This window comes from Marmota flaviventris, chromosome 2, assembly GCF_047511675.1.
Source record: "Marmota flaviventris isolate mMarFla1 chromosome 2, mMarFla1.hap1, whole genome shotgun sequence".
Taxonomy (NCBI): domain Eukaryota; kingdom Metazoa; phylum Chordata; class Mammalia; order Rodentia; family Sciuridae; genus Marmota; species Marmota flaviventris.
In genome coordinates this window covers 48,914,779-48,932,790 of record NC_092499.1, presented here as the reverse complement: position 1 = coordinate 48,932,790, position 18,012 = coordinate 48,914,779, and the positions used below count along the sequence as shown (strand labels likewise).

The window sequence follows — 18,012 nt, the reverse complement described above, 5'->3', positions numbered from 1 at the left end:
ATTATGAAGGCTATTTGCTCACTATAATATACCTACACTTATGATGTCTACACATAGTAGATATTCAATTGAATGAATTAAACAGAGAAAGAAACAAAGAAAATTTGTAGAAAGAAGTCTAGAGAGAGAGAGAGAGAGAGAATTTGTTTACCCAAATCTCCATATCAACTCTTCTGTGTATCTGGAGGGCCAAGACTTCTATTTCTAGTCAAGCTGGAGTTACAGAGACCAGATTTACTCTACCACCTGAAACAACAAGACAGAAATGAAAAAAAAAAAAAAAAAAAAATATATATATATATATATATATATATATATATATGAAACAACAACTTTCAAAACACTGGAATCAGACAAGGAATTGTAGTAATAACTAAAACAAATGAGATGAGCCCTGTGATGACCACAGCTTAAGCCTTGAGAGTGTTTACAGGCTTAAAGATGGGAGGGAAAATAAAAGTAGAGCCCAGTGGACTCCCTGGGTGGTAAAAGAGCTGAGAGAGTGGGAAGAACAAAGGAGCTAGAGTTCACAGGACAGAGTACCAGCCAAGAGCAAGCTGTGCAGGAAGACAACTCCTAGGATTGCAGAAGGTCCCCCCTCAAGTATTCAGCTGAGTATGACCCGTGCACACCTGTAGGTACACCGCCAAGACTTGGGAAAGAACTGCACAAGAGTTTTAGAGGGACTCTGCTCAGCAGACACACAGGTCTAGGAGTAGTGCCTGTACCTGCCAGCTAAACTAGAAAGCATCAAAATTCAAAAGACATTGAAAGGATATTTAGAAGCATCGTGCCTCAGAATTAGCCCTAAATTGAGCACTACTCAGATCCCAGTTGTTAAAAGTAACACTCAAATGGTTCAAACTGCACAAACTGAAAACAAAGGGGAAAATGGAGAACTGGTTTAGCCAGGTAGAATGTACCAATGTACCCATGTCTTCTGTCCTACCACAGTGTGACACTTCTCCAGGAAGGACATGGTCAATAACTCCAGCCAGATCACCAATTTCTGCGTATTATTATAGGTTATATACAGCAAAATTAATTTTGTATTTGATGTGAGGGGATATGAATGGTTTCAAAACTCTTTAGCCATACATTTGCTTGACTTTGGTAAAAAATTTATGTTGACCTTTTGGATTTCATACCTAGAGTGCAACCTCATATTTTATATGACTGTGTACTTTTATCAGTCTATGCTTTAGCTAATATTTTGGCTGAGAAATTATTAAGAAATATCATGTCCAACAATCAATAAATGGGAAAATTAACTAAAGAAATGTGTCTCAAAAAAGAAATACAAATGGCCAACATATATGTGAAAAAAATGTTCAACATCCTTAGCAATCAGGGAATGCAAATCAAACCTCACTGGGACTTCACCTCACACCAGGTGGAATGGCAATCATTAAGAATGCAAATAATAAATGCTGGCAAGGATGCAGAGAGAAAGGAAAACTTACACACTGTTGGTGGGGTTGTAAATTACTCCAACCACTATAGAAATTAGTATGGTGATTCCTCAAAAGACTAGGCATGGAACCACCATATGACCCAGCAATACACTCCTCAGTATTTATTCTAATGAAATTAAGTCAGCACACTACAGTGATACATACATACCTGTGTGGAAAGCAATGCAATTTGCTATAACCAAGTCATGGGACCATCCTAGGTGTCCACTAACAGATGGATGGAAATGTGATGTATCTATTCACAATGGAGTTTTACTCAGTCTTAAGGAGGAATTAAATCATGACATGGGCAGGAAAATGAAGAGAACCAGAAAACATCATGCTCAGTGAAATGACCCAGACTCAAAATGTTAAGGAGCATGTTTTCTCTCATATGTGCAAGCCATAGAGACAAAAGGAATAAAAAAGGTATCTCACAAAAATAGAAAGGAGTCTGATGGAGTAAAGAAATGGGACTAGGGAGAAGGAGCAGGAGAGGAAAAGGGAGGTGTTGGGAAATGAAATCAACCAGATTATGTGATGTGCATGTACAAATATATTACAATGAATCCCACTATTCTGTGTAACTATATCATCAAAATTGAAAAAAAATAAATATCATGAAAGCCATAAAGGAGTAGTATTATATTAACAGGAATTAAAATAACAGCTGATCTATTAGTTCCTAAGGATATAAATCTAGTACAAAGTCTCCTAAGCTTTAAACATGAGACACATCCTGTAAAATATTTCTTGAACAGATAGATGGATGAATAATTGGATATTTTTAATGAACATTGATTTCAACTTACAATGAATATATTTATATTATTTTACTGTTGTTAGAAATCTATTTTTAAAAGATTTAGTTTTTCCTTTCTGGAAATATTGTTTTTATTTATTTATTTATTTTTATTTGTTCTAATTAGTTATGCATGACATCATACACAAATAGATATTGTTTTATTTTGTATCCAGACAACTATGTTTTGGTTGCAAAAGTAAAAATTAAAATGCATTTTTTTAGCTTTAAGTACTATTTGCTTATTAGAATATGTGAGGTGTTCATTACTTTTGAATTTAGTACCTTAACAATTTATCACTGTGACCTGTAAGGCTTCTTTATTCCCAGGAACCTGAATCATTTCATCCTAGTCATTCACCAAAAGTTCCATCATGACTGCTAATGGGTGCCAATCAACTAGTCTAGCTTGGTTTTTAATAACCTTAGAGATAGGGAAATAAATGCCTAGAATTGCTCCCAGGGTGTAGACTTGGAAATCCTCACAAGGACTTTTCCCTTGACATCCCTTGGGCCCTTCATCCTTATAATGATGGAAAGCCAGAAAAAATACAAACCAACCAACAAACAAATACATCTTCACACTGGAAGCTAATAAGATAGAGGAGATTTCTGTGAGGTCATCAGAACTTCCTGTAACCCTATCCTAATGTAGGTCCCTAGTCCAGTGTTTCTAAACTATAGGTCATGACCCAGGGGACATTGATTCATTTTAGTAAATCATTAGATGCAGTGGGTCATAACCAGAAAAAATTTAAAGAAATAGAACAGAAAATAATGTATTACCATAGGAAGTAAATATTGTTTTATAGTAGTGTTTCATTTCAGTTTTAAATCTAAGACCACATGCTCTCCCTTGTGCATGTGTGCATTTGTTTGAGTGTGTGTGTGTGTGTGTTGGATAAATATTTTTATGCGTATTTTTGGTAACAAAAATTCAAAATCTTCTGCCCTATGGGACTTCGGAGCTTCCAGGTTCTGTGTGACCACCTCAGGTATAATAGAAGGCAAGAAGACCTCATCCTCAGCAGCAAGAAAACCCAAGGGCAAAATTTTTCCAAACCACTAACAATCATGGTAGCAGGGAATAAATATAATGTAGGGGTAAGAGTACTCAGAAGCTTTGGAGTTAGACTTAACTCAAGGATAAGCTCAGTCCTTTGCTTCCATATGCAATGGGACTCATGATTGTATTCTAGCCTCTTAATCTGATGGTATTGCTATATGGGTTATATAGTAGCACATGCAAAAGGTAGGTGTTAGCATGTTTCCTGGACCACAGTAGGCTCTCATGAGAAGTATACATAATTAACGCATCTATGGTTCCTTTACTAACCTAAGTGAATACAGAGAATGGAAAGTAAGCCTTTCCAAAAGTCTCCTATGTGCCAGACATGTTAGGGAATCTTACTTAAATTATCTTATTAGGGCTAGAGATGTAGCTAAGTGGTTAAGCATTTGCCTAGTATGTGTAAGGCCCTGGGTTCAATCCCCAGTAGAAACACTTAACAGGCATGCTTTGTGTTCTTGAGGGTTAGAAAGGTTAAACAACTTGCCCATGCTTTCAAGCTAAGTGGCACACCTGGAATGCAGACCCAGCATTGCTTACCTTCCAGCAAAGTGATTGTCAAAGCATAGCGATGAGGTGATCACAAAATGGAGGAAAAATAAATTATATTTAAAACCTAAGGTGATAACCCTTTTCCTCCCATAGTTTATGATTGATTTCTAGTGTGAATCTCATCCAACAGTGGTCTCCATTAATGCTATCTAACACCAGTATAGTTTCAGGGTTATCACCATCTCCTAGAGCATGATATCAAGAAGTCAGGGGGTCTCTTTGTTCACTGGTGTATTCCCAGTGCTTAAAATGGAAGGAATCTAGTAAATATTCATTAAATGAGTGAATAAATGTAAACCTGTTCCAAGAAAGTCCAAATCTATAGTTAATCTAAACGACCATGGCCCAAAAGTAGTTCCTGAGTCTTTAAAAGAAATTAAAATTCATCTTGTGGTATAATGACATTTGAGCTGCCCAAAGACACAGTAAGAACCTTGTCTATAAGGCACCAGCTCCTTCTAACAACCAAGTATTATTTGGCCCCCAAAATCTCATTTTCCTTCTTGCCCCATTTTACTAGGCTATAAAGTAATAGAGTAGAAAACATTTGATTTCCCTTGCCATTTCTTAGGTCTTAAGAATCCAACCTAGCAGGACCTAAGAGCATACATTATCAGTGATGTTGGAACTACTCGACTAAGTACCCAGGAGCAAAACATGTTCAGGAGCTGGGGATGTAATTCAGTAGGTGCATTTTGCCTAGCATGTGCAAAGTTCTTGGTTCAATCCTCAGCACACACACACACACACACACACACACACACACAAACACACACACACAAATAATAATAATAATAATGTCTAATCATAGTTTTTTTAACTAGGATGTAGAAAGGAGACGGATTAGATTTGCCTTTATAGAATTTTTTCTTTTTTAAATTTTGTTCTTTTTAGATATACATGACAGTGTTTTGACATATTATACATATATGGAGTTTAACTTATTCTAATTGAGAAAAGAATTTCTCTCTTCAAACATTCTTCTTTGAAGATAAAATTATATTAAACATCATCTTCTGAAGGAATTAATAGTATCTTGATCATCCTCATCATCATGATAATCATCTCCATCATCATCATCATCTTCTTCATCAGATTTTAAAGAAAAGAATAAGCAGCTGTGTTCATTCAGGTTGGGGACAGTTTGGCTTTAAGGCAGGGAATGGACTAGATAACTTCATTGGGCCCTTCCCTAGTTTAGCATGGCATCTTCATAATTATTTAATGTTTAATAATATCATGAAACAGTAGAGAGACACAGCAATATAATATAAAGTCTGAGAAGTGAATGTCTTTTACAAGTGTGTTATAGAAAATTGGACATTTGCTGGGAAAGCAGTTCATAGAGAAAACATAGGAGACCAAGACTTCAGGTCTCTGTGCCTATAATTTTGAATCACTGCCATAAAAAAGAAGTCTATTGATGTCTGGGGAAACTGAAAATGGTCATGGTAAATGGAAGTTGTATGGTTCATTTACTGCTATAAAGGATTCCATCAGCTCTTCTGTAGGTTATTATAACTACATTTGAAAAATGTGAATGTTAAAATAAGATTCAATAGCAACTGCCCGAAACAGGATTAAAAACTGTTATATGGCTTATCATTTTCTAAAATGCTGGTTAATATAATGATTTAGCAAAGAAATTTTAGTCAATTAAAGAGTTTGTTACAGGAAATTGTCATAAATCTCTGGGCTTGGTTTTGTTTCACAGTTTTTCACCTTTGAGCAGTACAAGAAATTGCTAGGATATGTGTCACTGTCACCAGCATTGGTAAGTGAGAGTATTTATTATACTTAAGTGTGTGTGTTATTTCATAAAGCAAAAATCTAGAAACAAAAACCCTTTTGATTTCCCCAAGCCCAGCTACTAAAATATGAATTCAAGTTATTCAATGTTCAGCTACTTGTTGAAAGCCATCTTCCTAATAACTCACAATTTGACTATTTTATAGCTCCCAGTGATGAATTTATGATAATAATAATGATATGCCTGGAAGGACCTATATGAGATATGGTCAAGAATATAAAATAAAGAGTACATTTATCAAAGACTCTTTTAAAACCAAAACATGCATATGTTTACATACATATGACACATATCTATTTATGTAAAAGTCAGTATGCCTGAAATTGCCTAACAGGTCACTATTCCAGCTATTGCTTAAGCTGTAGCCAATATGAGACTTCAAGTCACTCGGGACAAAATCACTCTGTGGTCAGGCACAGATTGAAGGGCCTTTTATAGAAATGGCTGTAAACAACTTAGCCAGGGTGAATAGTCATTTTATAACAACACACCTTAAATATTACATGAAATTCACTTGTTTTGATCATTTCCCTATGCCACTCCTCTCTATCTTGGTGATTTTGCTGCTTTTCCTACGCCAGTTAAATTATATTAGCCAAATGTGTGAGCACCAAGAGCCCCAGAGAGAGCAAATGCACTAATCTTTCCCTCAAAATCTGCAAAATAAAGTGCATTGTTGCTACAATTGGCAATGTACAGTCTATTCTTTAGGAAAATCCTCACTTGCCCAGTGAAATGTGCCTCAAAACTCAATAGAAGAGACAATGTTCTGAGGTTCAACTCTTCAATTATAGATGTTGCTTCACTTGTGATGGAGTTACATCAGATAAGCCCACCATAAGTTGAAAATATAATAAGTAAAAAATGAATTTAATACAACTAGCCTACCAATCATCATAGCTTAAAAACAAAGTACACCATAGAACATTGGCTGTCTATACCTTCTTGAGGATATAGCTGATGGGGAGCCACAGCACATGGTCACCACCCAGCAAAATGAGAGAGTATAATACTTCATGTTGCTAGTCTAAGAAAAGATCAAAATTCAAAATATGGAATATGAATCATTTTTGCACAAAAGTAAAAATTCGTAGGTTGAACCATTGTATATCAAAGATCATCTATACTTTACTTGTAAAGTTTCATTTCAGAATATTTACTCTACCAAACAAACGATCCAAGAAGAAATTTTTGTTACTTTAAAAATGATACCTGCTTCCTTTCTAGAAGGGATCTCATTAAAAAATGTAAAGCTATTGCTATTTGTTATCACCAAGAAATCTCCTCTCCAACCTTCTGCCTGAACAAAGTGGCTGTGAAGCACACCCTCTTGGAAAGGAGGGGTCATGCCATGAATCTCAAAATTACATCAAGATTTTGTTTTTTTTTAATCCCTCAGTGTCTTCCCTTAATGTCATTTTTTGGCTTTGTAAACATGTTAGCCAAAAGAGGATTAAAGACTTCCTAGCAAAAGACAATAAAATATGGCCTCCAGAGGGCCAGCTGGCATTTTTGTGTTGAGCATTGGTTCCATGTGAGAGACTGCAGGTCTTTGACTTAAGAGTTGAAACAGTAAAGCAGTTGGCTACTCCAGCTACTATAATAAAATGCATGCAAAGCAAACTGTATACAGTTCTCTTTTCTTGAACTCATTTATTCTAGTTTCTTTTTTGATACAGCTAGGCACTTAGGTATTAAATATTCCCTGGTGCTCCCATGAAAAACCTAGGAGACTGGGAACCCAACAGTAAACTCAAGTCTCTGCAGCAACCTAAGTAATATGATCTGCTGGTATCTGATCAATTCTTTTGACAAGGGACTGCTGAACACTAGTTCTGACAGCAAATGTAGCCGAGCATTATATAAGAACCAAAAAGTGAATTACTTGGAAGATTGCATATAGTAAGTAATAAAAACCCTGAACATCTGGATTTTAGCTTTCCCAGTCAGAAGAGTTTGAGACTGGTATTTTCCCCCTGCTTTTGGCTTCCGTGATAGAAGTTTGAGATAAATGAATAAAGTATTTGGTCAGTTACCCTATACAAATTATGCTTAAAATTGTAATGAAGTGGGATAAAAGGAAAACATCATTAGTTATGCCTTGTCTCCTAGAATCTATATGCAATACCATTCTTCATCCCTTTTTATATGCAACAAGAACAATGGTGTTTGGAAGGCACTTTCAAGGAGCTTTTGCACATTGTTTTGACCCTCATAATAACTTTCTGAGGTATGATATTATTATCTTCATCTTACAGATGAGAAAGCTGTCTTATCAAAGATTTGATGATTCATAGGCAGCCCCAGCTAGCACACATGGTGCCTTTGTGTGAATCATGAAAAGGTGGCCCTACCTCCTGACTAATGTCTGTTCAGGGTCTGGCTTGGCAAGTAGAGTACAGGCTGTGTTTCAGCCTCCATGCACCCCATGGCTGAGCACTTTTATCTGTGTACAAACTACAGTCCATGGAAGCTGTAGTCATACAGCCAATGTGTGGCAGAACCAAATCCTTAACCCACTTTTACAGGTCTGGATCCAGCCCTTGTTCTACCTTATCTGCCCCTCTAACATTAGAGAATATTCCTTTTTCCCTTCTCTTTGAAGATATTAGAGACCCTTAATAAGAGTATATGTTCTTTACTCTTCATTGGTTTTATTCTTCTGTTGTATACGTGCCACTTCTTCTCCTGGAAGTAGAGGTTCTACAGCAAAGAATTACTTTTTGTCTGGCATCTATTTTGGAGACTAGAGGATTTGATTGATTTTGTTTCTGTATTTGTGTTTTTGTTTTCTGTAAGTGTGTTTTAATTTTCATGGTCATTTTTGATATAATTTTTTCTGGAAAACTCTTAACATTATACTTGGAAGAAAATTCCATAAAATTATTATTATTATTATTATTATTATTATTATTATTATTATTATTATTTCTGGAATTCTTTTTTATTTGTTCTAATTAGTTATACATGACAGTAGAATGAATTTTGACACATCATACGTAAATATAGTATTCTCATTCTTCTGGTTATACATAATGAAGAATCATACCAATTGTGTAATCACATATGTACACTGGGTAATAATGTCTAATTCATTCCCCTATCTTCCTACCCTGTACCCCTCCCCTTCCCTCACTCCCCTCTGCCTAATACAAAGTACCTGTATTTTAATTCACAGCAATTAGGAACCTGAAATATAAAAGAAGTATAAGGATCATGAAGAAGATAAAGACAGGAAGAAAGCATTAATCTAATGCCCACTGCATTTAAAGATGCTAATTAAAAAAAAAAAAAAAAAAAGTCCAATGACAATTTTTTTTGATAAATGTTCTAGATTTTAGTTGGGCCCTTCAGAACAACTTAGCTATTTTTTATCTTAGCTTTTATTCTCAGCTTTAAGTCCAGAGAAATAGAGCAATCATCAGTTTTATTTTGTTTTAAATAGAGAAAGTGAATAAAAATTAATTTTTGTTTATTAACAGTCTAAAATAGTGACTCTAGGAACATGACTATATATTTGAATGTTTCCAGCTACCTGGAATTTAGCTTTTTATAAACATTTTATTTGTGGTTCTGCTCCTTAGATTTCTTCATATGCTCAATAAAAGTACTTAAATAGATGTTTAAAAAATGAAGCTCTCCTTTTACAATTTAAACTCTCTTTAACTGTTATAAATGCAGATGTTTTTAGTATCCACCCCAAATCAGTAAAATAATCTTGCCTTTTGTTAAAGGAAAAAGTCATTGTTGATGGGGCTTTGACATTTTATTTTGAAATTGTTAGGATGTGGTTTGTGGCTTCTGTAATTTCTTCTTCATGAATTGTCAGCATCTAATCAAGAACTAAAGCTGTTTAGTAATGGTATATGGTACACTTACATAGGCTTCTCCATTCTCATCATAACATAGCTGCATAGTATAATGAATAGGATACCTAACCTAGTACACATGATCACTTGTTTTAAAGAATTGATGGATTTAATTTTTCTAGACATTTGCCATTGCTGGATTGGGATCTGGACTAACAGAAGCCATCGTGGTTAACCCTTTTGAGGTAGTAAAAGTTGGCTTGCAAGCTAATCGGAACACATTCACAGAGGTAACCATTTTAATGTTTTCCTACTGTTAAGAAATGTAAAATCTTATTTTTAAGTATACATAATAAATTATGGGTCCACCTCTTATCCACTTATTAAAGCTATAGTTAATCATTGTTAAGAAAGTAGTATATAAAAAATTCAAATATCTTCCACAAGGAAAGTGTTAACAAAATGCACTAAGATCTGATAGACAAACACATACTTATGTTTTTATTTTAGAGCTCGAATGTAATCTAAAATGACTTATTTAGAAATGTTTTTCTGACATTTGGCAAAACTTCTCTTTCATATTACACTAGAATAGACTAAAGCAGAACCATTGAGATGATAATACTATTGTGCTTTTAAAAATCAAAGTCATTCTTCAGAATTACCTTACTCCTTTCCCCACTCCACCTACCACCCTCACCAAAAGATTCTGATAATCTGTCAAAGTTGTCTTTGGGTTAAATCTAAGTGAGTAACCTACTAAGCCTGTGCAGATGTCACCACCTGAACAATGATGGGTCTTAACATGTAATCATTGGTACATGATGTTCCAAGTAAACAGCTTTCTTTGGTGTGTGCTGCCTTTACTTTCTTCTAGTTGCCTAATAATTCCCTTTAAAACACCAAGTCCAACTGTTCTTGTTTTGTTCTTTTGGTCCCAGGCACTAAGTGAGAGAAAACAAGGGAATTGGCATTCCAGGTCCTTTCTAAGCATTTTAATTTAATTCCACAACTGGGTAGCATGTGATATAAATTGGTTTGGAATATTTGCTAACCTGGATTTTTCTGTAGAAAAGTTTTCCTGCCTACTGCTTAAACAGCTGCTAATGGGTGGAGAACCCCTCAACCCCAACCCATTTCCTGCTTGCTGGATACTGCCTCAGAGGCTCCTGACAGCTTCTTGGGGAGGGATGTGGGAAAGAAAGGGGCCCCACTCACCTGTTGCTGCCAAGGCCTAGGCAAGGGAGGATAGGACAGGGTTGGGCTGCTACAGCAGATGTATCTACTCAGAGGAAGTCAATCCTAATTCAAGGAGAATTTTTTAAGTTTCAAAAGGTTTACAAAACCTCAGAAAAGTTGAAAATCTTTGTATACCCCTAGCTTTTGTTTATGTTCTACTATCTCTATATTCTTTCTTGAATTAGGAGAAAATATGGTGAGATATAGGAAGAAAAGAAAGAAAGAAATGTTTTTCAGATATCCCATCAATATGGAGCATTTAATACAGTTCCCATGGAATCTGGGGGAGGAAAACTTGGTTTATTAGATTGAGAGAATTACCAGAAAGAAGAAAAATTTGGAGATCCCCATTCAGTGCCTCATTTTACCCATTGTCTTAGAGTAATAACAAGTGAGAAAAGGCATAAACAGGCTTTCAGTCGCAGGTTTTTCTTTTTTCCATCTAGATAACATGTAACTACAGGGATGCAAATGGAGAGAGCATCAAGGAACATTCACAGCTATTAAAATAATAAGTTTCACAGCACCTGTGCTCATGCCTAATGTTCTTTTTCTCTCTTCTGCTCCCAAGGAGGTTCTACACTGAGCCCAAGTAAGAGCTGCTAATGTTGCATGTGCTAACACCTTGCTAGAACATGATAAACACTATGCCAGCCTGACACAAGAAATTGCTGCATGCATATGTGTTCCCAGTCTATTTACACAGTGCAATCTATATAAATTATTTATGTATTTCAGTTTATTAATAAGCAGGGGATACAGGGAGCTTGCTTGGGGTAATTTCAATTGTAGAATCCACTTAACTGGACATTAATGTTAGGTATTTTCTCAGAATAAAATCTATTAGATATATTATAAAATATTTTAATATTACTTCAACTAATGATAACTTAGCAAAATAGTGATCACATCGATCATACATTTCAGTGTTTATTTACAGCAACTATCAAAATTCAGTGGCTGAACTGAGGTTTTTGTTTCAATATGATCCTTCAGAGGCAGTAGAGATCAAACTAAAAAAAATAGTTAGCAGAGAGTGGTCACCCAACATAAATAATGGAACTATACCTACTGCAAAAAAATGTTTGAGAAAAAGAGGTAACATAATGAGAACAGAAACTTTGAATATAGTTGTTTACAAAAAAATTTTCAGGTCATTTTGGCACTGTTTCATAGATCTTTTGTCCATGACCCATTAATGCCCAAAGCCTTCCTTCATTGACTAGCACTTTCTTTATCCAACAAGGGGTACCCTTTATGAACCTGTACCTATGTTGATTTAATTCACATATTAAATGTACTTACTTCAGCATTTTTATAGCTAAGAATAACTATGTTTCCTTCATTCTAAGGCTTTGTAGGTTGTGAAATGTAAAAGAAGTGTAAGGATCATAAAGAAGATAAAGACAGGAAGAAAGCATCAATTTAATGCCCCCTGCATTTAAAGACTCTAATTAAAAAAAAAAGTCCAATGATAAAGGTAATGCAGATTTAAGTTAGAAAACACCAAAAATCTATATGTTCTCTATATACATGTGAATATGTAAAAGCCCAAAGTGATCTAGACTCTAGAGCAGTGATGGTTCAATAAAATTAAATGTGCACCACCTTTTCTGTTAGCTAGGTGAAAAAAATTAAAAGAAACAGGTGAAATTAATTTGATAATGTATTTTACTTCACCCAATATATCCAAAATATTTTTTCTTTAAGACTTAATCATTTAGAACAAGTCTAGATTTGTGGCAAAATTGAAAAAAGATACAGAAATTTTTCACAAACCTGTTTCCCCTGCATATGTATAGCTTTCCCCAGTGTCATTATCCAACCTTAGTATATTTGGTACAATTGATAAACATACATTAAGACCATTATCACCCAAAACCCACAGTTTACATTAGGGTCCACTCTTGGCATTGTACATTTTATAGGTTTGGACAAATTTATGATATGTATCCACCATTAAAGTATCATGCAAAATGGTTTCACTCCTAAAATCCTCTATGGTGTACATATTCATCCCTTTCTCCCAACCCCTTAATCCCTGGCAACCACTGATATTTTTATAGTCTCCTTAATTTACATTCCAACATGTAATCAATACAGAAACTATATAAATTTTTTCTATGCTAAATTTTGAATTTAGCATGTACTTTATGCTTATAGCACATCTCAACTAGGGTATGTCAAGTGCTCAATAGCCATATATGACAGTGTAAGGAATTCAAACTAAACTTCTAACTGTAGTCACCTCTAAGGAGGAGATTGGAATGGGTGAGGGAAGGTAAGAGTTTAAAGAAAGGGTTTTTTTGTATGTTTGAATGTCTTACCATGAGATGTATTATCTGGGAACACTTGCTTTAAAAAGTAAGACCTGCTCATTGTAGAAAAAGTAGAAAACACAGAACAGTATAAAGTATATAATCCAGAAGAAATGCTTCTAATGACTCTGCTAGAGTCAAACCCCAACTTTTGGGAAACCTTCTCAGCTGACTAGGTGGGAATGACTAGTTGGCTCATTTTGGGTCTCAACCTTGCATCATTCAGGTTCCGTAATTCCATGACTTTATTTATAATAATAGTAATACCACTTTTGGTAATTTCTAACAAAGTTCAAACCTTGTGAGAAAATTATTGAAGGACATATATAATCAGAGCTGTCAAGAACAGAAGGCAAGTGGAGGATGGGCAAAGTAGGCCCAAGTTCCCATAATGCTTTTCACCATTTCCTCATAGCCTGTTTTTTGTTTTGTTTTGATTTGTTTGTTTGTTTGTTTTTACTGGGGATTGAACCCAGGGGCACTTAACCACTGAACCATATCCCCAGCCCTTTTTAAAATATTTTGTTTAGAGACAGGGTCTCACTAAATTGCTTAGGGTGCTAAGGTTGGTTTTGAATTCATCCTCTGGGATAACAGATATGCACCACTACTCTCAGCCACAGTATGGTCTTGAAATACTTGCACTTCCCTCACTGGTAAACCAGCAGTGATCAGTCCATCTTCCCTATAGCAAGACATTTATGTGTACCGTTTAGAACAAACCCTGAAGGGATATTGCAATTAGTTATGTGATGGCTTCATATTTCCTGCCTTGACTGTAATCCGGTTTCCTCATTTGTTAAAGAAGAATAATAGTATAGTGGAGATTAAATGAGACATATATGTAAAGATGTCAGTACAGTCTGATGTATAGTGATTGTTTTAAAAATGTTACTAGTTATTATTCCAGCATGCTATTTACAAGAATTCAAATGTGATAATGTATGTAAATGTCTTTTTTATTGATTTTATTTTTTTAATACACGACAGCGGAATGCATTACGATTCTTATTACACATATATACCACAATTTTTCATATCTCTGTTTGTATATAAAGTATGTTGACACCCAATTCGTGTCTCTATACATGTACTTTGGATAATGATGTCCATCACATTCCACCATCCTTTCTTGTATGTAAATGTCTTAACACAGAATAGTAAGTATTCAACCAGTAAGAACTATTTCTAAATGCAAGTTGATTTTTTAAATCCTTAAGCTTGGAACTGGGATAGTAGTTAGTACTTGCCTAGCCTGTGTGAGGCACTGGGTTTGATTCTCAGCACCCCATATAAATAAAGGGCCATTGACAGTTGAGAGCGGTGGCACACACCTGTCATCTCAGCTGCTCAGGAGGGTGAGACAGGAGGATCGCAAGTTCAAAGCCAGCCTTAGCAATGGCGAGCACTTAGCAACTCAATGAGATCCTGTCTCTAAAAAAAAGTACAAAATAGGGCTGGGGATGTGGTTCAGTGGTTGAGTGCCCCTGAGTTCAATCCCCAGTACCCCCCCCAAAAAAAAATCCAAGTTCCAAATTGGATATCCACAAGTAAAAAAATAAAAAGATTTTTTTTAAAAAAGGACCATTGACAACTAAAAAACATAAATTAAATTCTTATGCTTAAGTAGAGGCAGATTTATCTTGAGATATTGCTCCAATTAATATTGAGCAGTCACATCTGACTTCAGTGGTGGGAACAGATATAGATCACAGAGTGGTGGCCAGTCCTCTCCCTCAGTTCACTAGGGCATTCTCAGATGTCAGTACCATCCATTCAGCCTGAATTCTTGTTTATTCTTCTTTTGTTTTCAGCTGACACATAATGGTACAGATTTATGGGATACAATGTAGTGTTTCAGTACATGTATGCATTGTATAATAATCAGATCAGGGTATTTGGCATATCATGATTTCATTCAGTTATTATTTATTTGTGGTAAGAACATTCAAAATCCTCCCTTCCACTTTGAAATACTCAATACATGTTTAATCATGATTACTCTACTCTACCAGAGAACACTTATTCCCTATTCCTCCTATCTAGCTGTAGTATGGAGGGTCCTCAAAAAATTAAAAGTAGAACTACCATTTGATCCAGCAATCCCAATACTGGAAATATATTCCAAGGAAATGAAATCATTATATCAAAGAGATATCTGCATTCCCATGTTCATGATGCGTTATTCACAATAGTCAAGATATTGAATCAACCTAAGTGTCCATCAAATGATAAATGGATAAAGAAAATGTGGAATATATACACAATGGAATATTATTCCACCGTAATAAAAGAAGAAATACTGTCATTTGTGGCAACATAGATAAACCTGAAGGACATTATATTAAGTGGAATAAGCTTCTTGATCTCACTCATATATGGAATCCAAAAACTGATCTCATAGAAGTAGAGAGTAGAAGAGTAATTATCGGAGGCTGGGGAGGAAAGTGAAAGAGAAGCAGGGAGAGATTGGTCAGCCTGAATTCTTTATCAAAGATTAAGGACAGGTGGTCAGCTTGCAGACCTTTGAGAAGGCAGGCCCACTATCTTGAGCAGAGGCAGTCCTGCTATAATAAACAGGAGTAGCTGGCTATCTGTTGGCTGTAAATAACTAATGTATAGCAACAGATGTTAGAGATGTAATTAAGAACATTTGAAGCCACTGTAGGAAAAATTCTTCCACAGTCAAGATTTTCTTTCTCTGGAATAGTGTATAACATTAACATGGACTCTTGTTCAAGCCTCCATAGTTACTTCATGAACTGAGCTCATCTTCAGTCTTTCAGTCAATTACAGCTAAGAGTTCTTGTGGGACACTAAATGCATAGGCTGCATACAGAATGGGCCAGCTTACTTGATAGCACCTGTAAGTAAAGCAGAATGGACTCCCCATAGAGGCTCATTTTGTAGGTAGATAACTGTTATCCTGCCAATTGTGTGAGTTTCTCTGACAGAATGTCTGAGTTCAGTCTCTTTACCTTCACATCCTGGATATGAACCACCATGTAATCCAACATGTTAATTTGAGTTTTCCTATTTCTTTAACCTGAAGTGGTGAGTCAACATGGTCTTTTAAACATGAAAGTTCCCAAGAAGTTGCCACAGCTGAGAAGGACTCTGCAGTGGAAGACAGCCTGGAAAAAAACAGGCTGTTACCCGTAACAGCTTCTAGGCAAAAGCAGAGTGATAAAGATGAAACCAAAGGACTACAATGATCCCAACTGGAAAAGAGAGAGAGGGAGGGAGGGGGAGGAGAGAGAGAGAGAGAGAGAGAGAGATGAGATGTAGGTGAATGTTGTTCCCTTGGCTATATGGAGAAGGCATTGCTGGAAGAAGATTAAAATGGGGCCCTCTGCAGCATGGGGTCCAGGACAAGGATCCTCTAACAGAGGTCCAAATGCAGTACTGAAAGTAGAGACTCCTTCTGTTATGGTATTGGCAGCTGTCTGATGGGATCAGCAGTCCTGGAGTCCAAGCGCAATTCCAGCACGCCTTCTCAGGCAAGGCAGGTACTGTGCAGCTCCAGACCCCCTGGTTATCTTCTCTGTGGTCTAGGCTAATTCTCTAGCCAGTTAGAGGTATGTTACCCATAAAGTATTCCTTCCCACCCAATTTAACCATAAACTATTTCAAAAATTTAAAGGAAATTGTAGTCACTTTGGTTTCTGATACTGCCTTCATATCCTTCCAACTTGTATATAAAATATTTCAATAAGAGTACTTGTCTTGCCTTCACTTTTTAAATTACTGTTCTATCAGTCAAAGACTATAATCCCAGCCACACTTCCTCCAATTCCAGTACCAGAGCCTTGGCCAACATCTTGAAATTCACAGTGAATAAAGAAAACCGGTCTCTAATTTAAATATGCTTGACCTTCTGTGGGGAACAGAGTAATCACAGCTTTGTCATGCTCTGGTTTGGTTCAGTGGGTATAAAAACATGTTCTGATAAAATCAGGATAGATGCAAATTTCCCACCATCCTTCAAACTAAACCTAGCAAAAAGTTGTTCTGGTTTGTAATCTCGTTGGCTTAAGACTAAGCTTGCCCTGGGATTTTTCCTATTGAAGGAGATGGTTTGCAAGTCCAGTCTTGCCAAAAGTGTGACTTGGTAGCTTATTGTCCTTATAGGAACTTTCTCCCCTCTAACTGAATACATTTTTTAAAATCTGTATATTTACAAGAACTAGAAGTCCCCTATCAGTTGTACTAAGCCAAGTGGTGGCTGGCTGACATGCTCTCTGCTAGATTGGAAAATGTGAATTTCTCCCCAGGAGCAAAATCTTGTATGAATTGTTTCCCAGTTTTCTCTCCACTTTGAAATCTACTTCAAAGTTATTATTTGGCTAAAGGGTTATGTTTTCCTTCCCTTGAGGTCTATAGGATTTGCCTCTGATGTGTGACTGGGGCACAGGTTTTCCTTCTACTCTCTCATTTTGACTACATTACATGGGAACATAATCATTCTCACCCCCAAATATTAAAGGAGATGCAATTTCCCTAAATAAACCTTTAGAAAACTGCAAAAGCCTATTTTACCTCTATGTATTCTTTAAAGATGCTCAACCCAAGAAAGAAATAATTAGTCTTCTGTTTACTTGCTCTATAATTATAATTTTAAGAGTCAGTGAACAGATAGTAAATGTGTGATTAATGGTAAAATTTTTAGAGATAAGAACTTTTTTTGAAAAGAAATTAGTTCAGAGTTTATTTCTGGTTTGTGGATAACACCATTAAATATGGCTCTGCACACTCTGTGCTGGGAACTTAACAACTGATAGAGACCAATTAGATCAGATAGGATATCACAAAACTTGGTGATTAACTTTTACTGTAGACAATGAACAAATGCTTAACTAAACTTCATAATGTTATGTGGAGTCAACATAAAGTAAATAGAAGGGCTGTCATCTCTTTCAAGGAAAGGAGAGAGAAGTTGAGTTATTTAGAGAAAGTGTG

General features: G+C 35.8%; 1 protein-coding gene across 7 annotated transcripts in view; it reads left to right on the top strand.

Annotated features, from left to right (window-relative positions):
* Slc25a21 (solute carrier family 25 member 21) overlaps positions 1-18,012 on the top strand; it is a 538,394-nt gene that overhangs the window by 486,515 nt on the left and 33,867 nt on the right. For all 7 annotated transcript variants that reach the window (XM_071607840.1, XM_071607837.1, XM_027929668.2 and 4 more), the window contains 2 exons: positions 5,592-5,651; positions 9,679-9,786. In XM_071607840.1, the coding sequence (XP_071463941.1) occupies positions 5,592-5,651; positions 9,679-9,786 (168 nt within the window). The remainder of the gene's footprint in view (positions 1-5,591; positions 5,652-9,678; positions 9,787-18,012) is intronic.